Source organism: Crinia signifera, chromosome 1 (genome assembly GCF_055691185.1).
Source record: "Crinia signifera chromosome 1, ASM5569118v1, whole genome shotgun sequence".
NCBI lineage: Eukaryota > Metazoa > Chordata > Amphibia > Anura > Myobatrachidae > Crinia > Crinia signifera.
The window spans coordinates 187,393,455-187,420,068 of NC_139217.1; the positions used below are offsets into that span (position 1 = coordinate 187,393,455).

At 43.3% G+C, this 26,614-nt stretch overlaps 1 protein-coding gene across 1 annotated transcript in view; it reads right to left on the reverse strand.

Annotated features, from left to right (window-relative positions):
- Positions 1-23,945, reverse strand: part of DAPP1 (dual adaptor of phosphotyrosine and 3-phosphoinositides 1) — a 75,869-nt gene extending 51,924 nt beyond the window's left edge. The window contains exon 1 of the mRNA XM_083179040.1: positions 23,708-23,945. Within this exon, the coding sequence (XP_083035166.1) occupies positions 23,708-23,814 (107 nt within the window). The 5' untranslated portion in view covers positions 23,815-23,945. The remainder of the gene's footprint in view (positions 1-23,707) is intronic.
- Between the last annotated feature and the right edge of the window lie 2,669 nt (positions 23,946-26,614).

Here is a 26,614-nt window from a genome sequence, read left to right on the forward strand (position 1 = left end):
ATACTACAGCAAACTTTGCATATACACACACATTTAATTATTTATTTATTATACATGTTAGAACAATTGCATTTTAGTGCATTTAGTATAATCTGCGGTGCAATAAGCCCTCATGGGGCCCTAGGCAGGATACTGGTTTGGGGCCCTCCTCAAAGAATCCATAGCAATATATTTTTGCTGCTAAATGCAGGTGGCAGCGATAGAGTACCTTGGCGCATGCACAGTCTAACGGAAAATGCTCAGCTCTGTGAACATCGGGAATCCTTTCAAATCCAAATCAGCCCCTGGTCTTTTAGAAGTAGGCTTAATACCTGTGTCACATTGCTCACATACAGCGGATAAAACCACCATGCAATGTACTTGACAGGTGATGTATGTGCTGATCTACACTCTTCCTACGTTCATCAACACACCTCACACCTGTTAGAAGTCGTTCTCTATCTCAGTCGGCCTCTCAAGGTGCTAGAAGACACATTTGCCAGACTCTGCATAATTGCATATGCTTGAGGCCCCTTTTGTGAGCATGTGCAAGAAAGTTTATGGCTCATCTCAGCCACTTCCATGTTTTGTATAATACCTTTGGATGTGTTTGCATGGAGCTTTTCAAAAGGCTGCCAAAGGACAAGTTATTTGTAGTTATGCCCTTGCCTGACCCACCCAACCCTGCCTAGAATTGTGTGCAACTCCACGTATGCTTAGCCTAATTCAGGGTAAAAAGAAGAAAAGTTATACTGTGCAGTTGGTCCTGTTCCTGGAAATTAGGGACGGCTGGCAACTGGTAATATCCTTGGAAATTATGGACAGTTGGCAACTATGCAGTACACAAAGGTTCTTACAGGCCTCATTACTTAGGAACGTAATAAGAGTCGAAAGGGATTGTCTAACTAATGTTACAGTGATTTTCAGTTTCAAACACATAGGACAACATCCACAATTAAACTTAAAACATAATACTTGTTTAAATGTCAAAGATCCACTGTTAAAACATCTACTGGCAAAAACGGTGTTTCTAAGAGCCAGGTTAATTAACAGTTAAAGGTCACATATCCATATCAAAGCAGAGGGTTTACTCGTTCCAGTGCAGGTTCTGGGTAGAGACTAAAAATAAACAACATCCTACCGGGGATGAGAGGATTAGCAAGAGCCACGTAGGATTGTTGGACAGCCATCCTGAACTCTGCTGCTAATACATGCTACTCTTTCTCTCCCTGTGAGGCCTCTGACTGTGCTAAAAGAGTGATTGATATACAGCAACACACAGAATGCAAAACCTAATTCCTACTGATATTCACTGCAGCGCTACGGGGTACATTTATTAAATGGCGAAAAGTTCTATCTTCACCCTATACGTCAAGCAGAATGAGACTTGGCAGGTCTTGCTGGTGATTGCTTCCATGTACAAAGCATGGAGACGTTTATGTAACAAGGTTTTCTGCAATACTATCCGTCTGCTAGGACCAGGAGAAATTCAAATGAAACAAAATACATTGTAATTGTATGCAGACTCAGAGAAGTCCATACTGCAAATGTAACCACCTGTACATCAGTATGGCAGTATTTGGTAAGGAGACTTACAGTATGTTTTACATGAGGACCAGGATTATGTGAATACATGTTTTAGTGCAAAATGTGGAAACAGTAGTAAAATGGACAGATAAATAAACAACAAGATAAAACTGTAAAGACGATAACTTAATGAAGGTAAGCGTTCCTTACAACCTAATTTTATCATCATTAGCACCAAATCTTGCTTACATGTCTAATTAATTTACCTACCAAATTTGGTGAAATTTTGGTTGTTAAACCTGCATTCACTGGGCAATAAAATGAGCAATATAGCTCCCATGGTTTGTTAACGACCCCCTCCATCGTCTGTGCATGTACAAATGCCGGAGCAGATCGTTAACAAGGGCCATGTTGCCATATGCTGCATGCTCCGCCCTCCTCACCGTTGCTCATTGCCTGGTGGCAGTGGGTATCACCCAGTGTTTACGGGCCATATATATATATTGTTCATTCTAGCACCCGCTATCTTTGAAAACCCATGCAGTTCCTATTCCCTGCCTGGGGTGTCGCTGTCTGCTGTAGTGCTACTAGCACAGTGTGCTAGAAACACAGTGTGCTAGAATGAAGATTATTAATATATATATATATATATATATATATATATATATATATATATATATATATATATATATATATATATATATATATATATATATAGTTAGGGAAGAACAAAGGCGGCACTTGCAGGCTTGTAGTGAAAAATTTATATCACATCAAATAAAACGGTGCAAACAGTGTCCGACGTTTCGGGGCAAAGCCCCGTTTTCAAGGTGCAGGAAGACAACGTTGTCTTCCTGCACCTTGAAAACGGGACTATGGCCCCGAAACGTCGGACACTGTTTGCACCGTTTTATTTGATGTGATATAAATTTTTCACTACAAGCCTGCAAGTGCCGCCTTTGTTCTTCCCTAACTATATATATATATATATATATAGTTAGGGAAGAACAAAGGCGGCACTTGCAGGCTTGTAGTGAAAAATTTATATCACATCAAATAAAACGGTGCAAACAGTGTCCGACGTTTCGGGGCAAAGCCCCGTTTTCAAGGTGCAGGAAGACAACGTTGTCTTCCTGCACCTTGAAAACGGGACTATGGCCCCGAAACGTCGGACACTGTTTGCACCGTTTTATTCAATGTTTAGTTGATAAAGGGTGTAATTTCGTAACCCTCATTGAGTCCCCTAGGGGTCAATGTATTTAATTTTAAAATCCACTGTCTCTCTCCTCATAAGACGTTTATCCAAGTCATCACCCCTCCTGTTGGGTTTTACAACTTCAATACCTTTAAAAACCAGGCAAGATGGATCACAGTTATGGTGTTCCTTGAAATGACGGGGGACGCTGTGGTTAAGAACCCTGTGTTTTATGTTGCGGAGATGTTCTAAAATGCGTATCTTCAGGCATATCTTAGTTTTGCCGATGTATTTTAACCCACAGTTACATTTCAGCAAATACACAACATGTGTTGAATTGCAGTTTATTGCGGATCAATGATTTTATAAACTGCAATTCAACACATGTTGTGTATATGCTGAAATGTAGCTGTGGGTTAAAATACATCGGCAAAACTAAGAGATGCCTGAAGATACGCATTTTAGAACATCTCCGCAACATAAAACACAGGGTTCTTAACCACAGCTTCCCCCGTCATTTCAAGGAACACCATAACTGTGATCCATCTTGCCTGGTTTTTAAAGGTATTGAAGTTGTAAAACCCAACAGGAGGGGTGGTGACTTGGATAAACGTCTTATGAGGAGAGAGACAGTGGATTTTAAAATTAAATACATTGACCCCTAGGGGACTCAATGAGGGTTACGAAATTACACCCTTTATCAACTAATGTTTATAATTACTTAATTTTTTCTGCATTAGCACTTTAGCACTCTCCACTTTGTCACCATGCCCGTATCCATTTAATATATCTTTGTATCTATTTGCATATATGCGTTTTATTATGTCGTTTATCGTGTGGTTCATTTGTAATCATACAGATTTTTATATTGCTTGTTGTATTTTTATTTAATTTTTTTCTTTTTTTTTTTATATATATGTATTTTATAACATTTTTTAAACAAAAAATTGCTCAGTATTCATGTTGAATGCGGTCTTTTTGTAAAATATGTTTATTGATTGTACCATTGCTATGTTGATTCTAGTGTATATGCACACAGGTGCTGTCTTGTGTTTCAATATATGTCTACACATGTGTCGCCGGTGTCAGCAGGATGCGGTCTCTTTAAGAACCAGCCGGCTCTTTTTGAATGCCGTTTTAGATCATCACTGCTGCTGCCCCGGTGTTCACAGAGGTGAATCAGTGGAGACGCTCCCATTGGTTGTTCACTCTGTTAAGTATCGGGTCTTCAGTCACGGTAGCCACGCCCTCTGACGAAGTCCCAGTGATGAAACGCGTCAGGGCATGGCTACGTGACGCTCTACCCGACTGTTTGGCTGTCTCCCATTGATCCTGCCCGGCGGTGGTTTCTCCCAGTTCTCCTGCCTCCAGCAGCGCAAGCCAGCGCCTGTCAGTAGCAGATTTCAGGAGTCTCCCATTCGTTTGTGTTGGACAAGTGAGCAGCTTTGCCTTGTGTGATAATTTCATGCCTTGTGGTAACCAGCCCACAGTGTTATAATATATGGTACGAGCAATTGCTTTTACTTAAGGATTTTTATGTCTATTTGGATCCAATAAATTTACTCGTTTAATGCACCATGAAGCGCCCTCTTCTATTCTCTTCACTCTAGATCTTTTACTGCCAGTTTGGACCCTTGGCACCCGTGTCCTACACGAGAGGAGGAGCAGCAGTCCGATATTTGGGACTTTGGTGACTTTTAAACCACATTATATGGTTATTTAGCTGGTTGTTTCATTTAATCAGCGCATTAAGGACAATGCCTCTATCACTATATATATACATATATATATATATATATATATATATATATATATATCACCAATCCACAGCACAACAATTCCTAGATTTGGGGTGCAATACGGTTTTTGCCCACATGGTTTAAACAGAAATCACAGGGGCTCTGTGCTCACTGGGCCTGACTCAGACCTGGTTGCTGTGCTGCTACTCTTTGGATCCCAGCAATCAGGTAAATGCCGATTGGGGCCAGTGCTAATGTCATATGGCCTTCCAGAAAGCACATGGGTTCTGCTTTTTCCGGATCCTCCCTGATAAATGTCCGGGACCCTTCTCCAAATGCCGGCTGGCTGTCAATCTTCTTGAAAACTGCCAGTGATAAAAGGCCATCGCTGGCTTACTTCACAGAACGAGCTTGCGCAAGCGTACAGTGTGTATGCATGGTCTTCCGATCGGCAGTGCTGCAAATTTGCATCTGCTTCTTACAGTATACCACTGATAGGATTGCATATTTTAATATGTTCCTTGGCAAAAAGATCCTGCCCATATCACATTGTATATACTATCCTTAGTAAATGAGCCCTTATGAGAGGTGCAGGGTTAAGTAAAGGAAGGAGTGAGTAAGAGGTGCAAGGATGAGAGAGTGAAGGAGAGATGCAGTGGTGATAGAGGAAAGATAGGAGTGTAGGTGCAGTGGTGATAGAGGCAAGGATTGAGGGACAGGTGCAGGGGTGAGAGAGGGAAGGAGGGAGTGGTACAGGGGTGAAATAGGGAAGGAGGGAGTGTAGGTGCAGGGTTGATAGAGGTAAGGATTGAGGGACAGGTGTAGGGGTGAGAGAAGGAAGAAGGGAGTGGTACCGGGGTGAGAGAGGGAAGGAGGGATTAAGAGGTGCAGGGATGACAAAGAATAGGAGGGAGTGAGAGGAGCAGGGGGTGAGAGAGGGAAGGATGGAGTGAGAGGTGTAGGGATCTGGGCCATCTTAATGGCATCTTGGACCCTAGGCAAAGCAATTCCCTCTGGCTCCTACTTAAGTTAAAAAAAAAAAATCATATTTTCCAGCGGTGTCTCTACACCTGCTATCAGCCATCCAGCAATTAACATGCCTACAGTCATTAACTGTGTGGCTTCAGGCTGGTAGAGAATGTTTTGTGTAATTCACAACCTAAGCAGCTGGGCAGAAATCTCTACTAGCTTAACAAGAAACTCAGGAGGTACCAACAAACCACTGCTAGAATTGTGGGCCCTAGGGCAGCTGCCCAGTAAGCCTATGGGTGGGATGCACTAAGCGAATACTGCGGTGAAAACCTTGTTATCGGGTTTTATACTGCATTTTGATATGCAGGAAAACCTGAATGTCGGGAATGCCTATGGGCTTCTTAACACGACCCACAGCTGCCCCGCACGGACCCTCTCCCCCTCGCATCTGCTGGGCAGCACAGTACTGTGTTGCCAGGACCAGTGACCTCCTCCTCCCTGCACAGTACATCCTCTTCTGGGTTCAGGGAGGAGGAAAGCCCGCCCACAGTAGCATCTGCCAGGTAAGGGAGGGAGGAGGAGCCACTGGAGAGCTGCCGGGGACCCGCTTCCAATTGCTGCCACAACACAAAGGGCAGCTCTTAACGCAAGAGCTGTCCTTTTGCAATAATTATCGCATATGTTAGTGCATATGCGATAATTATCTATGCGGTAGCTTTCGATGTTCAGTGGAGAGGGGCGGCGAATCTCAATGCATCCTGCCCCATGTGTTAAGATGGCCCAGGAGGGGTGAGAGAGGGAAGGAGGTAGTCAATGGTGCAGGGGTGAGAGAGGGAAGAAGGGAGTGAGGGGTGCAAGGGTGAGAGAGGGAAGAGGGAGTGAGACATGCAGGGGTGACAGAAGGAAGGAGGAAGTGAGAGGAGCAGTGGGTGAGAGCGAAGGAAGGAGTGAGAGTTGCAGGGGTGAGAGAGGGAAGAGAGACAGAGGCTGAGAGAAGCAGGGGGTAAATATGAAAATGAGGCAGTAAGAGGAGTAGAAGTGACAAATGAGACATTAAGGGAAGGGGAAGAGGTGGATGGGCAAGGGAGGAAGGAACACAAGTTGAATAACTTTTTATCATATATTATGGTTTCTTTCAAACTTGTATAGTGCTAAAAGTATCTAAAATGTATTTTGCATTATCAAACCCCTAAAGCTTCTGCGGTTCTAGGTGTACCCTATATCTCTAGTCTATTAAATTTCCATACCCCCTACTTATAATTTCCCACTTGCCACAGAGGGGTGACTTGTCCACTGTGTACTGAAATCAATGTGATAGGGCACACAATTCTGCCTCCATCTATATATTGAATTTATATAGATCAGACCAAGCAGTGGCTCTACATTTATTATTATTTATATATTTACAGTTTCTTATATAGTGCAGCATATTCCGTTGCACTTATACTGTATGTATACAAATAAATGAATGATATTAGAAATCTCCAGCAGTTGACTATATTGCAAACTAATAGGGCCTACACACCTGCCAATATTAAGGCATTTTCTAAGCGTTCTTAGTTAGGCAAAGTCGCTTGGAAAATGCCCCTACATCTTGTGTGTAGGGGCTATAGCGACAGCAATGCATGTCCCCATGCGTTGCTTTTTGAGATTGATGGGCAGTGTCCATCAATCTCGCTGGTCGCCAGTGTTCTCCACCGGAGAACACTGGCGCTGTCAGCTCGCTCAGCACACAGACACATTGGGTGGGATGCACTAAAGGAAAAATGCGGTAAAACCCCCCATTATCTGGGTTTTTACCACATTTTGGGATGCAGGAAAACCTGCACACCGAGTTTTCGCTGCAGGGGTATCGCTAGCAAAAGCTAGCGATACCCCATAGAAGCCTATGGGCTTCTTAGTGCGTCCCACATCGCCCCGCATGGACACCTGCTGCCCCGCACGGACCTTGTCCGACCCGCCCCCCCTCACCTGCTGCCCGGACCAGTGTCCTCCTCCTCCCTAGCATTGCTCATCCCTGCAAAATCAAACTGGTTTTGTAGTGTAAATGATTGCCACTTAAAAAAAAAACGACGAAGCCTATGGGCTTCACACACAAAGTTTATGTTCATCAAATTCTACTATAGAAAAGTGTGTTTTATGAGCAAAGAGTGCAATATTCTTTACTGCATATCAACAAACAGTACAAAAACTAATGGTACGTTCTAGTTACTTGCACCCATATTAATATGCCACAGCGTAGGAGGAGGTTGACTCATCACATTCTCTTATAGTTTGCATAAATGTTATAAATAGAATGACCCAAATCAACCCCTCATAAATCTCTTTGTTGCAGCTACATGTATGAATCCAAAATAATATTTTATGAAGAAAAAAAAAAACTGTGTTGAGTACAAAAACACAATCAAAAGACTATAAACATATACATTTATATTATATTTATATACAATACCAAATTTAACTTGGGGCCTATTTAATTAAAAGTTGTAGCTATTTAAAAAGTATTGTGTATGATAAATGGTGCTTCAGCCAAAATGACAGGAGCTTATTGGCTGTAGCACCATTTATCATAGGCAACGAGTTTCAAATAGCTAAAAACTCATTGATAAATAGGCCCCATTTTATTAAAAGAGTTGCAAACAAAACAGTACTTGTTATTTATATGGATGTTACCACTGGCACCACTGGTTACCACCAACAACACCATGACATTCACTAGCGCACGCAGGGGGGGGGGGGGGTTCTGAGTACCCAGAAACCCCCCTGATAGACCATGGCTCCGTCCCTTTAAAGGTCCGTGAATGGTGGGATGTGCAATCATGTGCACTGTCCTCCAATGGTTGCTGCCTTTATGACCATGCCTCCACTCACTTGAACTCTTGCTTTAAACAAGTGTGTGTATATATATATATATATATATATATATATATATATATATATGTAGAAAAGAGAAGAATGAAGCGCACCAATCAGCAATAAATTTAACAAATTTTACTTATATAACTGCTGACATACATAGGGTTAAGAATAGAAGGCTTGCCGTGTGGACAGGGCTATACAGCCGGACCCAGCGTAGATGGAGAACCGTGAGCAGTGATCAGTTGCAGACGGGGCTTCAGGACCGGAGCAGACAGCCAGGGAACTTCCACAGGTACAGCACGGACCAGACCAGGACGTCACCACGTCGGGAACAGGTAACCACGCCCACGCCCAACGCGTTTCGTCACAGCTACGGACCCCCTGACGAAGTCCGTAGCTGTGACGAAACGCGTTGGGCGTGGTTACCTGTTCCCGACGTGGTGACGTCCTGGTCTGGTCCGTGCTGTACCTGTGGAAGTTCCCTGGCTGTCTGCTCCGGTCCTGAAGCCCCGTCTGCAACTGATCACTGCTCACGGTTCTCCATCTACGCTGGGTCCGGCTGTATAGCCCTGTCCACACGGCAAGCCTTCTATTCTTAACCCTATGTATGTCAGCAGTTATATAAGTAAAATTTGTTAAATTTATTGCTGATTGGTGCGCTTCATTCTTCTCTTTTCTACAAGCATACCCGTATTGGATTCGTGGTTGGATCCTTGTTTTGGAGCTGCACACATTTATGGGACATTCGGATCACTCCTGACATATAGACTGTTGGACTTTTTGCGCTGGGTATACTTTCTCCCATATATATATATATATATATATATATATATATATATAGATCTATATACAGTAGATGGGGCTGTTCTCATTGTTACCGGCGCATCGCCAGCCGTCCGTATCATCTTTTTGTCATGCTTTCCCGACCGCAGCAGTAAATAATCACTGTGTACATGCACACAGCATCTACTCACAGCAATGCAGAGGGATAGGGGACATGCCAGCAGCTCACAGAGAACTGGGAATGCCACCACAGTGACTGCAAAGAGGGACGAGGTTGCGGCATTGCCAAAAAAGCCATGCCTCCTTTTGCCGTGACCACGCCCCCTTTTCAGGAGTGCACAGTGGAAACCCCCTTCCGCAAATCCTGCGTTTGCCTCTGACATTGGAACCAGCCAGGCGGAATCACTTCACTTTTCACAGTGTATCACATAAGCTTTAAAACTATGTGATTTTAATGGTGTATACACAATGAATAATTTCCATTGAATTTCCTGATGTCGGGATAAACAAAATTCTGCCTAAACACCGCTAATGATATCGCTCAGTGACATCATCCTGTCAGTGCTTCGGACATGTAATCATTGAGCTGCATGTGCAGATGACAGAAGTTCTTGTTAACAACCCACAGGAATGCGCATTGTTAATGAGCACACACTGGATGATATTACAAACGATATTGCTCAGAATTGCCAAAATTAACTATATTGTTTAAAATATTGCATAGTCTGACTCTGTATGGGACTTGAAACTGCTCATTTGTGTGCACATAAGATCTCTGGAAGTGTAATCTACTGTTAACTGATACACTACATATCAAGACTGCAAACAACACAACATGAGTTTTGCAGATAGCTCATTTGGAGAACTGGTGAGCTGTTAATTACTTAAATCTCATATAATTATTGTTTTTTAACTAAATAACTACTCAGGGGATGTTGCTGTATTGAGGTTAACAATTCCAACATCTAATGGTAATTAGTGTGTTTGTTTGTTTATTAACTCAATAATGTGTTTTACATAAGTAAGTATCTGAATTATATATGTAAGTAAAGTGCTCACCTTGCAGGAAAATACCTCAGGCTCTATGTACTAATGAACACTCCAATGCTCTATTTTTGGAGCTGAATGTTACCATACATGTAATACTTATGTCAAACTGGTTTGAATGGCAATTGGAGCTTGTAGTCAACAACCAGGCAAATGTTCAAAGCAGACTACAAGGTTCATAAGTCAGGGGTCAGCAATAACAGATCTATCAAACAGTAACACCCAGGTCACAGGACATATATATTTTTTTCCCATACTGTATATAGTTACTTAGAACAAATATGGGACGTGACCACTGTTGAGCAGGTATGTGGCAAGTTGTTCTATGTTCCAGTGACTGCAATTTGCATAATTTGCATTCAATTGCATTATAATAGGTACACTTAAAGTGAACGCAGAACATACTCATACACTGATTATGCTGCATCATAACTATGGAATTACATTGAGAGCAAATACTATAACTTTATTATAGACTCTTTCCCAGGACAGACTTTTCGTGGCATGAGATTTTGTAATAATTCAAATGGAAATATTTTTTTATTGCTGTAATAAGTTGGGATAAGAAATTATACTTTGTGGGGGCCATAAATAGGCCCCCTTTATCCTATGATTAGACATGAGTGGTAAGGATTTAGGTTACAGCATAGTTTTACGTAGTGTGAAATGAGAAAATCAGAAAGAAGCTAGCTAACACGGCGGGGAGTCTGCAACTGTGTACTTTACTTATAAACAGGATATCAACTTGGCCACTAGGAGGCACTTTCTGTTCCAATTAAAATTAAGCTAAAATTGACCACTATCAAAAGAACGTGACAAATTTTTTGTTTAGCGATTTTTCATTTTTAAAATCGATCATTTTTTGTCAGTTCCATTTAAATTCTGTCAAAATTTACCAAAAGTGAACTTCCACTTTCTGCTGATTTTCTATTGGACAAAACATACCACATGCAAGAAGCTGCTATGGCTCTTTTAATTCTGATTTGCATACATCTCAGATGGTGACATGTCTGGGATGGTTTCTGCACATCTCTGATGGTGAGGTGCATATGATGGTTTGCGTACATCTTTGATGGTGGGTTGCCTGCGCAATGCTTTGGAGCCTTGATTCACTGACGAACTGTATGGCGATCATAGCTGTTATCAGTGGCATCACTAGGATGGATAAATCAGTATGGATAAATCAGTGACCAATCAGCAATGAACAGAGACACTCAAACAGGCTCGTCACATGTCTATGTTCAATGACCCCACATGGGGCCTGACTGTCAAGCATTCTGCATAAACATAAGCCATGCAAGCATCATTATTGTTACACTTTGGCATATACACAGTGTGAAGCTTATGCGTGATTTACATTTAGCAATAATCTCAATGGCAAATAAATGGGTATAGCGTCATCCTTACTTTTAGATTTATCATAACGAACGATTAGGCAATAGAATGTGTTTTAGAAGTGGAAAACTATAATTTATTGGTCTATTGTTATCAAATTTCAGAAATTTTTGGGATGATTATCTTTAGATTTAACAAATGAACTAGTAAATCTCCCATTTGCATTGATTCCTGTGAAAACATTGATGTTTTTCACAAGATGGTTTTGGATTAAATACCTTTAGCAAATCAGAGATTTATAAAAGCAACCAAAAATCAGCGGTAAATACAAGATTGGTCAAAATCAATATACCCCACTGCCTATAGCTTCTTAAACAGACTCAGCAGATTAAATTACAATTATTGTAGTATGGGAGGTTCAGTAAATTGCTATGGATATGCACAGTCTGTCCCACACCTCCCAACATTTGAGTGCTGGGAGGAGGGAGAGTCCTGAAATTTTTGGGGCATGGACTAGCGGGAAGGGGGGCATGGCATGTACTCGCTATGCTACTCCAAGGCCACACCCCATTTTAGCCGCTGTGGGGGCATGCCCAGCAGCTCCGTGAGCTGCTGACTATGCCCCCAGCCCCTCTGGCTGCAGAAATAGACGATGTGTGAATTCTATTTACAGGTGACAGGTGGGGGGGGGGGGGACTCCCAACTGCCCCCCCACCCGCGGGACACTGCCAGCCCCAGGGGCAGTATGCGGGAATGTCCCCAAAAAAACCAGGATGTTCCCACAAAAACGGGACAGTTGGGAGGTATGTTGTCCCTGTGCAGTCATATCATAGCTTTCAGCGATCATCGCCGGAATTGTGCCAAAACATTATGAATGTTGTGGAAATGTACCTTCGGCTGAGGTAGATATAACAGTTTGGGTCCTAGAGAAGAGGCACTGTGCCGGAGAGGTGGAATGCCTGCAATGATTTAAATGTGTAACACTACTCACCTACAGAATTTTTTTTTAGTTGAATACATAAGCACCTGTGTCTCTTTGCAATTGGAGAGATTAATTGGGGTATTCGCATGTAACTTGAATACAGTAAAGGCATAAAAACACAAATAGACTTATTTTAGGAGACATATCTTTGCTCATCCCATATGATTAATTTCTGAGTTGATGACAATGACAGGGGCATTTTTGTGCTGGACATATCTACACGCCAGTTTAAAGTACAACTTGGATACATGCAACTCTAAATACTGAGGCAGAGGTATAAGTTAAGCGATGTATTTTTACAAAAATCACTATTTTACATTTGGCTTAAATAAGGCCAAACCTATTTATATATCAACATGGACTAGTTTGTGAGCTGTAGTATATCCTTAAGACTCTTTACCTTTTTTTTGACTGAAAATAGAAGTATGGGGAAATCATCCACTAGATTATGAGTTATTTTTACATTTTGGAATTTAGTCTGCCCTAAACACTACAAAATTAATCCTTTATCCCACCCTGTGTTGCAGGATGAAACCCTGCATCAATAATGTTAATCATTAGGTTACACATCGGTATTCTCTACTGTTATAGACTCTTTAAAGCCATTGAATGTCTAGAATTATTCTAGGAAATTACTCAAAATATTGGTAAAGACTCTTATTCCTATGTACTAATTACAGATCTCATTAGTGTATATGCAAATAAAACTGAGGAAGTGTTTTTAATTCTCTGGACCAAGCTCAAGCAAAACTAGACTAGACATACGTAAGTTAACAAACTGTGTAATGAAGGTAATTATTTATAACATGCTGATTGGCTACCAGGACAGGAAGAAGTAATTTTGTGCAGCCTATCAATTACTAGGAATTAGGGATGGGGCGGTTGTGAGTGAAACAGATCTTTTTTGAATGGTTCCTTTAAAAGAGACAGTGAGCCGTTTCTCACTAAAAATTGAATGGTCATTCTTCATTTCAGTTTCGGTTTCAGCCTTGTATTTGCATGAGCACAGCAGTGCCACACATGGTAGCTTACAGAAACTGTACTGACTGTGGCAGCTGAGATGTACTAACTCCGGAGAGAAAAACATGTAGGTCAGGGGTTGGAGATCTGTTGCACCAGACTGGGAGATTCATACTTAATGAAGTAAAGTTGGCCCCCTGTTATCTTAATATTTGGATGTAATCATATACATTTTAGGGGTGTGCTACCACGGACAAATGGAGTAGAGACTTTAATGTTGGGAAGAGGAAAGGTTTGTCTTATGGCGGTGCACCATTTATAAAAAGGAATCATAAAATATACCTTTTATTGGTTATACATTAAAATCTGCGAAATATGACAAACAACATGAAACATAGACACAAGTGAATACAGTGTGATTTAAAAAAGCACGTGCGGAGTCTGAGAGCAGCTGCCTATCTTTAGTATAAATGTGACACCACTCTAATAATCCTTCTTATTGGTAATCACAAATTTAGAGGAGAGAGGTGTCTGGGGTTTTAAGATTAATGTGGATTGTATAAGAGATCCTGCAGCTAGTGAGATGCTCCTATATTTTATAAATGGTGCACCGCCATAAGACAAACCTTTCCTCTTCCCAACATTAAAGTCCTAACTCCGGAGAGTATTGCATTGGAGCTGTTGAGTGATGAATAACAGGGCTGCTGCAGATCTTGAAGCACCACAGGTCCCAGCAGAGGATTTGATACAGCAGTCTGCTACCCACAGGAGTGTACCCAGTACCAGAAGCAGCATAGTATCACTGAAAGGTGAGTAGCATGACGCTACTGTCACAGACACACAGATTTTGGCTAGGCAGTTCACATGTTTTTTATTATTTATTAGATATGTGTTTGCTGTACTTTGTAGTACTTTTAACTTTCACCAGATTCATGAAGTACATGATGCACTAAGCTTCAAAAGTGATAAAATGGAGAGTGATAAACAGCCAGCCAATCAGCTCCTACCTGCCATGTCACAGACTGTGTTTGAAAAATGTCAGACAGGAGCTGATTGGTTGGTTGTTTATCACTCTCCATTTTATCACTTTTGAAGCTTAGTGCATTTGGCCCATTATGGCTTGACGCTGTGGAGATCATCATTTTAGCAGCGTCATCGGACAAGTGGGTCCAGCCGGAGGCATATGGGATCTTATTGGTGTTCAGTTGTTCTGCTGACTTGGTTACTAACTGAATTGATATATTCGGCTTACCAAATTAACATATTGGGGGAATTTACCAAGATGAAAGTTGTATTTCAAATGGGATGTCTATTTTCAAAGCGAGCCAGTGAGTTCTAAAAAAGAACCGGTTCTTTTCACTGAGCGGGTAAGCATGCATGGCTCTCTTCCGTGAGTCACTTCGCCCATCTCTACTAGGAATCAGTGCTTTATGAATGTCAGTTATGCTTAATAAATAATGGCCATGTACTGCATTGGTGGTTCCTAATGACAATCTAATAATCATCATAATTATTGGCTCAGCACACACAATGACATCATATAACTATATTATGATAATACAATCTGGTATTACACCCTTTGCTCGCAACAATACGTACTGTAGTCCTTTATGAAAAGATGCAACTATCCCGAAATTATGTCTGATTATTGGAATCTGACTAAGCAAGTATAAATATATAAATAAAGAAATAAAGTTGTGAGATTTTTAACACTATACAAGAAGAAAGTCATTATGATCCCAGATTACATGAACGGTATATTTCAAAATCATAAGTAATCAATGGGGGAAATGAATTGAAAATGACACAATAAAATGTTACACTGAAGGTATGTAACTGGAGCTGTGGGTAAAGCAATTGACAATCAGTTAAGTGTTATTTTATCTGGAGTTATTCAGCAAGCAGCTGTCGCTCCTCTGTAAATAGATGTAGAGGATGGGAGCCTTTGTGATATTTATGTAGGAGCTGAACTTTTAGTCCTGGAAACTAGAACAGGTGTTTCATCGAATGGGTGATGATTGGACTGTTTAGTCTGGCTGGCATGGGGTATTCAATATATACATATAAGTACAGGAACATTAAGTAAGGAGGTGAATGTGTCTACAACAGTGGTTTTCGAACTGTGGGTCCTGACCCCAAATTGGGTCGTGACCACTTCAGCATGTGGTCGTGAATCCATATTGCTGACCATCAGGCTGATGAGTTCTCGGATCTCTCAGTCAGTGATCCAAGGAGTCTGAAAAATCAGTTGATTTTGTTACTTTCCTCTCCTTATTTGGCTTAGAGATCTGAGGCGTCATCAGGCATCCTGCCATCCTCTGCCTTGCACTGTCATCCACTGTCTCCCTGCCATCCCCAAATCCTTCACAGCAGGTAAAAGCTTTAACAGTTGCATGAATGTAGGGACTCCTGCAATCTGCAATCATATAAGAAATGAAGTGATCGTTTTAGTGGTCACTTCACTTCTGTTTGGTGCCTCAGCATACCTCCCAACAGTCCCGATTTCAGCGGAACAGTCCCGATTATCAGGGCCTGTCCCGCTGTCCCTCCCGCGGCTGGCAGTGTCCCGCGGTGAGGGGGGGCTGTTGGGAGTCCCCCCTGTCGGCTGCTAAGCAGCGGGGAATAAACGCTGTGCGCATGTGCACAGCGTCTATTCCCGCAGCCAGGGGGCTGGGGGCATGGCTAGAGGCTCACAGAGCCTCTGGGTCATGCCCCCATAGCCGCGAGTATAGGCCACGCCCCCGGCGCGCATCAGCGTTGTCCCACCTGCTCCTCAATCAAGGTTGGGAGGTATGCCTCAGCAATGCTGGAGTGCATGTGTGTTCTGCTGACAACACATGTGGCGCCCATTCTGTTGAAGCTTGCTGGGCTCCTGTAATCATTTTTATTGTCTGACGGGGTCCCATAGAAAAATAGTTTCAGAACCCCTGGGCTAGTGGGTATTGTATATTTACTGTGAACACACAAAGCCTAACCTGGTCTTGATCACACATTGAGAAAGGAATTTCTCTGCACATGATACAAGTATATTCAGTTTAATAATCAGAGGAGACAGTAAATGTGGCACATGCATTGATATCTTATCATGCATTGTTATACTGAGTTGCTAGTGTCACTAGTAGAAAGATTCACATACAGTGTTTCCTTTTGTTCCCCAGGGCTGCTTTTAAGACCAGCCAGTACAATCATGTGATACATCTACTGTATACTGTAAACTGCAATATTGTTTGGACTTATTTTAGAAACATGTGTATTGATACTTGCCAAATAATGAGCTTGAATGTATTGTACTGCAGAAACAAGTAGGACATGGATCATACTTGCCTATTATGGAAACCAGTTTCAGGGATATTCTATATGGCTCCAGAGTGAATGTACACCATTAGGGGGGGCATGTCATGCTTCGCCTAAAGGGTGAGTCTAGCTCCACATTTTGGTGGGTTTATTGTCCCTCAGAGCTCTGACCTGCAGTGGCACACAAGGGGTCACGGACGCCATAGATTTATACATACCTCCCAACTCTCAGACACCTGCATGAGGAACATATGCGTGCCATCAAAATTAGGGGACATGGCCTGCTGAAAAGGGGGTGTGGACTATAATTTGCATCATTCTGTGAGGCCACGTCCCCCATTTTGACGCTGTGGGGGCATGGCTCAGAGGCTCTATGAGCTTCTAGACTGTGGGAATAGGCGCTGTGCGCATGCACACAGCGTCTATTTAGCGCTGCTCAGCCAATGACAGGGGAGACTCCTAACTCCCCCCACCCCACCACGGCCAGTTGGGAGGAATGTTCATGGGAGGCAATGCCATACTACACACACAGGGGTTAATGCTACCCTGAACATGCAAGAGCTAGTGCCACCCTACACAAACACAGGAGGCAGTGCCAGATTCATCATAGAAGATATAGCTACTAACATAAAAGGTAGGCATTTTGGGGCTGCCTCAGACCTGCTCATAGCGGGTCACATTAAGCTTCTTCCCCGGTGATTGGCGTTTGCACATGTGCAAACCCCTTCAGCAAGTTTCACACTCACCAGGCCATCAAAGGGGGTGGGTGGGGGGGAGGACAGGGGGCTGGAGCATGGGGAATGCCCAGCATTTTATGCCATAATAACACTGGGCTTTGCCCTGGGAATGCAGGCATGGCATTGGCTGCTAGGGGCAGCGGGTGGCTGATGGTGGGAGAGAGATCTGATACTGTGTAAAAAGATGCAGGTCAGATGACTTCTGCGATAGGAGGGGTCTGCTTGTAAAAGACAAGCAGACACCTCCTGGACCAAAAACGTCCATCCAATTCTGCAGATGCAGCTATATTTATATACCCTGTACTTGTTATATGCTGTATTCACTGGTAATGCCCCGTACATATGGGGTGACGGGAGCAGAGTGCTGAGCGATCTAGTCAAGCACTGTGTGCTGAGCGATTTGTCCATTGAGAGAACAGTGGCAATGACTAGATATATACTGCATGCAGTATAAATCTAGTCAGGCGATTGCGACGTGCATTGCGCATCATCATCACCGAGGGCCATACACACGGAGTGATCCGCGCTTCATGTCTAACTGATCTAGACAGATAGCGTAGAAATGGGGCTGTAATCACCCTGTGTCTACACCCCAAGTCAATGTTTTTCTTATTCATTTATGTACTAAATGTACATAAATGAACATCGGACACTACAGATCCGATATAAATAAAGGATAATAACAATAATGATAATAATAATATTAATTGTGCTCCCAAAAACGCAAAGACTGTTGACAGAAAGATGGTAATATGAAAGAGTTGCCGCAATAAAGCATCACTGAATCGGGCCATTGCAGAGCATTGCCCAGGACACTGGTGACATTTCTGGTGACCCAGTATTTCATTGGGGGACTTTCTAAGAAAACGCAGTCCACAGGCCTCGCCCTTTTTGCTTTAATTATACACTAATATTCCAAATTTCCCTTTGGCAGATGATAACAGAGTTTATGTCTCTAGGTTGTAAATTTCTTATCAACTGGATTCGTGAGTATAGAGAAAGTGGAATAAACGCCACTGACTTTTGCATACCAGTGTTTTCCATATCCAGGATGCCTGAGGCACAGAGAGACGAGACAGGAAGTGACATCAGACGAGTCTAGTGATGATTTGGCAATTGCTTGGCCATTAATAAATAAGGTACGGTAAATGCTAAACCTGTCAGAAGCCTAATGGGCTTTACACACGGAGCGAGGTTCAATCATTTCTGAGCGTTTTACATTTTTTCAGTAATGCGCTCAGGAAATGCCTGAAAATCACTCCAAACCACAATTTGAATGGGCGACCCCATGGGTCTGTATCTTCCGCCGAATAATAACCTGCTCGCAAGTTATTAACCCTTTGAGTGCCAAGGGAATTTGTCAAAATAGGTGAGAAAATTGGCAAGCACCCTCTGTGTGCCAATGTTGCTGTGCCAGATCATCAAACTATCTGCTCATAATGCCAGCACCGCTTTTGGGTGCAACATTTAACTAAACTTCAATTCATTGACTTGGCTGTATTTGTATTTATTTACAGTATACTAGAAGAGCAGTCGCTCTGAGTGATGCTGGCATTTTTAGTGGACATTTTGAGGATCACTCACAGCAACGTTGGCATTTAAAGGGTTAATCGATCCGGCCAGTATTCTCAACGGAGAACACAGCCCCTGATACCTTGCTCCACCCACATCGCTGTGCAGCGCTGTGTGCTGAGAGACCTGAGTATTTTGACCAAATCAGCATTGCTCAGAAAGCTCTCCCTACACACGTCGGTACATGTAGGGCCCATAAGAGCATCAGATGATGGAGGTAAAAATACAGCAGCTGAATTCAGTATGTCAGGAAAGCAACTAATGTGAGGAAAATAATCTGCAGAAAAACTGAAGCCATAGATAAATGCCTGAATTAATACAATGAAAAGAGCTGCCATGTTGCCAGTATTATAGAGAGAGCCACAATAATGCACCCCTATTTTGAAAAATAGGGGGCATGTTTTTCAAAATTTGTCATTTCAATACGATTTGCATTGTCAGAAATAAACATTATGCCAGAATGTGTGAAGGAAGGATTGCTAGGACAGAAGTTGTGGAAATGAAGTAAATTATCTGTCCCATCAAATATTTACTATTTGCAGAAAAGTAAGATGGGTTCTGTCTTTAGCTTATACAGTTGGAATGTTTTTGGTAATGACAGAATCTTTCCCTATTCATAAAGGGGGTCAATGCGAATAACTACATAGCTGTCGCTAAGGCTTCTCCTGCTAACAATAAAGCCCCATAGTCCCATAGACACTACCAGATTAGTGACATGAGCAAGAGTCCTATGGTAACTCCAGCTTCAGCTGGCGAATTACAGGGCTCACTTGCCAATAGAGGGTTCTGCAGAGCAGTGCAGGGACAGGGCCAGAGTGATCCAATGGACAAAGAAGCTGATCAATGTGTAAAAAAAGTTTATACTCACCTCCCCAGGATCTGTTAATTGATACTCTGGTGAGGGTTGCCAGTCTTAGGGGCTCGCTGATGCTCTGTGACCCCCAGTGCAGTAAAGTGATGCTGCAAAATGGCAGCTAACATTACAGCACCAGGGGTCACATAAGGAGGAAGTCTGAAAAACTGGGGTTAGGTCTATATCCTAGTGGGAGAAATGACCTGTCACGTGACAGGGCAGGACAGGGGGAGGAGCAAGGTCGAAAGAAGCAGGGGAGTAATTGTAGCTCTTCAAATGGAGCGTTGTGGCATACTCGATGCTGCAGAGTTAATCAGTTCTGTCCCAGGAGCGCTGCTAACACCTGCAATAGGGGACAGGACAGCTCCTGCCTGGTTCCGCTCAGCCTGTGCTGCATCAAGCAACTGTGCACTCTGATTCATGCCACAGATGGCTGAATCTTGTGAGTCTGACCTTGACCCAACGGTTATTTCCACACATATTTTACAGGGAGGGGGCACCAAATTTCAACTTGCCTCTGGGCAACTAAGATGAACTTGCGCCTCTGAAAAGAAGGTAACCCAAACGGACCCTTGCTGGCACACTTTGCTCACCACCTGGTTACTAAAGGCAACCGGTGGTGACGTGAATAGTGACACTGCAAGATCACTGGCCTTGCTCTGCACCCTGGACATAAGCCACTGGCCCTGCACCTCCCCTTGGGCGTGAAAATTCCTCAAGCCCATTTGGATTTAGCGTCTCCAGGAAGACTGCAGGAGCCAATTCCCAGGTAGTGACTGTGATCAAAGGTAGGGGTGCACAGGACAGGAGGGGGCATGGCAATGGGGAAGAAGTGGCGGCAGCGGTGGCGCATGTGCAGCACAGCTTTTGTGGTATTTTTTCTGAAAAATACCCTGATAGTACTGTGGAGACCGATCGTAGAGACAGTCCCTGCATGCAATAATTGGTACATCCATGCAATGTAGTCAATTATCGAATTGCGAGTTCGATGGCATCACAGCACATCTCTATTTTCTGATTTTCGGATGGTAATAAATTGACCACTTCAATAGAGTTTAAAAGAATATTGTACAAAAATACACGTGTGATGGTATCTGCAGCTGCATCAGCAGGACAGTCACAAAATGAGGAAATTGGGGAAAGAATATGGTTTGTCACATGTGTGGTGCACCTCACAAGAAAAAATGATACACCATAAAATTTACCTTTTATTGGGTTTTAACTTAAAACCCAATAAAACCCAATAAAATGTTTAAGTTAAAACCCAGTAAAAAGTAAATATTGTGTATCATTTTTTCTTATGAGGAGCACCACACATGTGACAAACCATATTCTTTCCCCAATTTCCTGATGACTCTTTGTCGTGGTAGCACACCCCTGAATGTTTATGAAAGAAAGTCTTAATAATATATGCATTCACAGGGGGCCGGAGACATATATATCTGTACTTTAACTCAAGACTAGTGCGATTGAAACCCCCCCAAAAACCCCACCAGTCACAAAATGATCAATAGGTATGATATGGCAAACATGCATGAATAAGTCTCAGGTACAAGCATATGACACCACTCAGGTGACATTTATGTGAACTGTCAGTACTTTTCTTTTAGCATTTTGGTACTTGTTTCCTAGCACGACGCCCACGATTTTCATGTTATGCCATAGTTTTGATCGTATCGCATGTGACCCGATCGCATGCGATGCGATCAAAACGATTTTTTAATTGTACAGGCACCCTGATGGGTGATTACTATGTTAAATGCACCCCCATTGTTAACGCCACCCCCACTATGAACGCCAACCAGAAGCGCAGCGAGCCCGCGAGGGGCGGCGGTACGCGTCCTCCGACCTTTTCATACCCCCACTATCCACGTCGGCGTGGAGTTGATTTTATATAGTGTGGCGAGCGCAGCGAGCCACCAAGCCCGAAGCGTGGCGAGCGGACGCGGAATACATGTGAAGTAATCTCCCAGACTGTTACGCCAATACATGTAAAGTAATCCGCGTCCCCACGCAGGGCTCGATGCGCTCGCCACGCTTCGGGCTCGGTGGCTCGCTGCGCTCGCCACACTATATAACGTCAACCCCACACCGACATAGATAGTGGGGCTATGAAAAGGTCAGAGGGCGCGTACCGCCGCCGCTCGGCACGCTTCATAGTAATCACCCATCAGGGTGCCTGTACAATTACAAATCGCATTGCATGCCATTGTAATGGCATGCGATGCGACGCAATATTAAAATTGTACAGTGCGGTTTTTAGGACCCAAAAATCGGGTCCCATCGCATACCTTAATTAGTGGTATGCGATGGCATACGATGGGCGCCATGCTAGGAAACAAGCATTTGTTCTGAGAACACATTGGGTGGTATGCAATGTGCTGCCGATATTTCTGACGTGGGAAATAACGGCGGCTACAGTATTTATTCAATGCTGTCATTAACGACAGCATTGATGCAGGATCACGGCAGAATGGGCCTGACTTCAGAAGCTGTTGGGCCCGTTCTGCGGCTGTGGATTGTTGTTATCCGGACCACAGATCGACAATCCACGGCCGTTTTCGTGGCCACGCCCCCTTTGTGCCCATCGGCAGGCGGGACATTGAATCCCGTCTGTCATTATGTGGTTGATCTGACCGCAAACAAGCCAGGATCCCGGCTCACAATTTCTGTATGCTAAAGAATAGTCTCAGAGGCTTGTACACAACATCGGCTGTTAAACTATGTCCTGTTTCTATATGTATAAAGATATTTACAAGCTAATGACCAGATGTTATGGATTACATGCAGTTTCATAGAAACATAGAATTTGATGGCAGATAAGAACTACTTGGCCCATCTAGTCTGCCCCTTTCACTATTCAAAAAAGCCACATCTCATACTGTACATACTTTGTAGTGCCCTAGTATTGTCATATATGCAATAGTATTGTCATATACACACTAGTATTGTAATATATGCACAAGCATTTCTACATTTGCACTAGTATATTGTCATATACACACTAATATTGTCGTATATGCACTAGTATTATCGTATTTGCACTAGTATTGTCGTATATATGCACTACTATTGTCGTATTTGCACTAGTATTGTCGTATTTATGCACTACTATTGTCGTATTTGCACTAGTATTGTCGTATACTGTATATGCACTAGTATTGTCATATTTGCACTAGTGTTATGGTATATATGCACTAGTAGAGTCAAATACGCACTAGTAATGTAAACAGTGATATTAAATTTAAAAAGTGTACAATCTCAGGTTCCATAAATATATATACACTACGGGCCTCATTCAGACCTGCTCAGTCTCAGGTTCCATAAATATATATACACTGCTCAGTGAGAAGCAATTTCGTCCCTGTTTTCGTTGGTGGGGGTCTGCGCTTGTGCAAACCCCCTGTGTGAATGCCTTCATATTTGTTCTGTCAGGGGAGGGAAGGAGGCTGTAGCAGGGGAACGGCCAGTGTCTATAGGTCACATGACATCCCGAAATCAGCCATCTCCGGCCAAGGTAAAAGTCAGTTTAGACTGCCTGTCATCGCCAAACGTGAACAAAATCATTAGAATGCCGAGATTCACGTGTGTGTGTGTGTGTGTGTGTGTGGGGGGGGGGGGGGGGTCATTCGGTTGGGCCGCGTTTACCTGTTCACTGGGCTGCGAACATACGCAGCCTAGCAAACAGGTCTGAATCAGGCCATATATTTACATTGTATACAATACATGTTTACAGAATTTGTTTTAAATCTAATATTTTAAGTATTATTCTGTAAAGGCTGGATAGATATATCTATCTATGTAGCTGTTTACATGCTCTCATGTACATTATACACAAAACTAATCTCTTACAGTAAACTTCCTTAACTTTACCCCAAGGATTGCAGGTCATTCCTTTCAGTCTGGTCCTCTTCCCCATCCTTTTGCATCTCAACACCGTCCCCATCCTTCCAGCTCGCCCTATGTGCCCGGTAGGTCATGCTTTGCTTTCTTCCATCAGATCCCAGTCACATATACACAGTGGATCACACGCTGAGAGCTAGTACTGATGTTATTGACTGACGAGCTGCGAGTTACTCAGGCATTGTCAGACATGTAACACAAACCAGGAAGTGCCCTGGCCCATCCCATAAAGTCACCAAACCACAGCATGAAAGGGATTGTCAGCTAACAATAACGTAGTTAGGGGAGGCATATAAAATGGTGAGATCAGAAATACTGAAGGATTACAATTCATTTAGTTGATGTACTAGAATTTTAGATGTACGGTATCTGTTTTGTTTGGTTTTGTAGTTGAAAAGGTATCTAGGTGCATTTTCTTAATGTAGCAATAAAGTTACATTGTCTTATATATCTTTACTCAGGTTGCAGTTTATGTTTAATAATGATATATTTTGGAAGATTTCCTGGAAGACACAGTGGGGCGGCATGGATTATTTACTATGTGATGTGTGGCCATATAGATCTCAGTCATTTACAGTAGCTTTAAAACGGTCACTTTCAGGACAGGTGTGTGGAAAAAACTATTGATGTTCATATCCACAACATCAATGGCATTTTGACCGCACTTTTGAACATCGCTAAGAATTTATCCCCCCCATAAAACATGGGGCCAATACAATGAGCCACAAATGGCAACTTGCCCCCTCATGTGTGGTGCTGTAAATGGGATTGTGCTTTATGGGATCAATCTAAATACCCTGACTCCTGTACCGGGTGTGAAGTAGGTGGCGAATTGCTTTTGCGTTGGTATGTAAATGCTGACAACAGAATAAGCAATCACAGCCTTATATTGCCTCATAGTCACAGATATGTGTATGCAGCTCTATGGGCACAGTTGAATTACTTATGATTTTCTTGGAGGTGCGTATAAGCATGGCAGGGCAGTAGAGAGCCTGGGCGGGTCCAGCTACTTTTCAGGGGGCATGGCCTAATCATGGGTGGTGTGGCCATGCACTCGGAATAAAATTCAGAAAAATGAGTACTTTACCTTTAATCCCGCCTATTTTGGTTTTGTTGCAGCCCAGCACATAGCAGCAAAACCAAAATAGGCAGGATTAATTCATCACTACACCTGGGTGGTAGCCATTGGTTTCAAAGTGCTTGGCAGTCTAGAGACCGCCAGACTGTTACGCCACTGTGACAAACCACAAAACTCCACATTTCACATAATACCCAAAATGCCAAAACCTCCATCATTCAGACAAACAATGTATTACTATAATCCCCTAAATATCTCAACTATCCCCACTCCTCCCCCAGTGGAGCCCAGATACACCACCAGATAGCACCCACTCCTATCCCTTTAACGCAGGGGTGGCCAAACCTGTCCTCCAGATCTACCAACGGTGCATGTTTTCCAGACAACCCGTGGATCTATAGTAGAAATGAATGCAGTATGTTTTAAAATGTGACATCTACCATTGGTAGATCTCGAGGACCGGTTTGGCCACCCCTGCTTTTACAGATGCCACAATGGATATAGATGGGCTCTGTAAACTGTAAACTGGCAAAGGTGTGTGTGGGAGACATATGGGGGATGGGGCTGCCAGTCTGGGCGGAGCCAGATCATAGAAATAAGTGACTGGCTGATAAGTGGCCACACAGGTGTCCCCTTTTTACATATTGGATGGACAATAATACTATTTTTGCAGCAGTGGATACTAAAATACCAGCAATTTAACGTGACTTTGGTGCAGTGACAGCTGATCGGTAAGGGGTATGGGCATTCTTGCCTACCTGACCCTCTCCATGAGGGAGAAAACGCTCTGTTCCTGGACTTCCCTGGTAATGTATGATTGCCAGCTCCTGTGGTGAAACACCTTTTTAATCAATTACCTAGCTCACCACAGGTGCTGGCAATCATACATTACCAGGGAAGTCCAGAAACAGAGCATTTTTTCCCGCATGGAGAGGGTCAGGTAGGCAAGTATGGGTATGGGTCATACGGTCGACACTATGAAGGTCGACATACATTAGGTCGACCACTAAAGGTCAACAGAGCTTAGGTCCATGCATGAAATCGGCCAACATGGCTAAGGATGACAGGGTCATAAGGTCGACACAAACTGTAGGTCGACACTCAAAAGGGCAACATGAGTTTTCACATTTTTTGGCTCGATTTTCAACATGGACACGGTATCAGACTAATACTATTGTGATATCCTCTACCTAAAGATGTTAGTCCTGGTCTCTGATAAGAGTGTATATATATATATATATGTGTATTTAGTGGCTGGAGACGGAGTCTCTTATGTACAATAACTGTGCCAGCTAGGTGTTACCAGCCACAGCCTATACCCCCAGACTTGAGATGAATTAATGTACCGTTCCCTGGAACAATAAAGCTGTCCAGAGCGTGGCAAGAGGGGAGGCCAGTAAACAGCACACGAGCTGGCAGGGCTGTTGGAGGGAGACCCGGATGGAGGAGACGGTTAGCGGGGTCGCAGAAAAAGTGTGTGAGTTGCGGAGGTGAAAACGGAAGGAGGGGAGCGCAGAGGTGACAGCGAGAAGCGGTGCCGGGGACCAGAGCTGAGTACTTACCCAGAGACCCGACATCCCGATCCGGTGTCCCCAGGGAGGTATCCACGGTGCCGGAGGCGGTGCAGGAGCCGGAGATCGTGACGCGCTGTGAGAGGAAGAGACGCGTCACAGCGGGCGGAGACCAGAGGCGATAGGCGGGCCTGAAGGCGGCGACGCCATTGATCTGGAAGTGCCATCGGGGCGTGGTGAGTGCTAACCCCACCCTCTGTCTAATAGAGACGGCCTCTCCACCAGCCA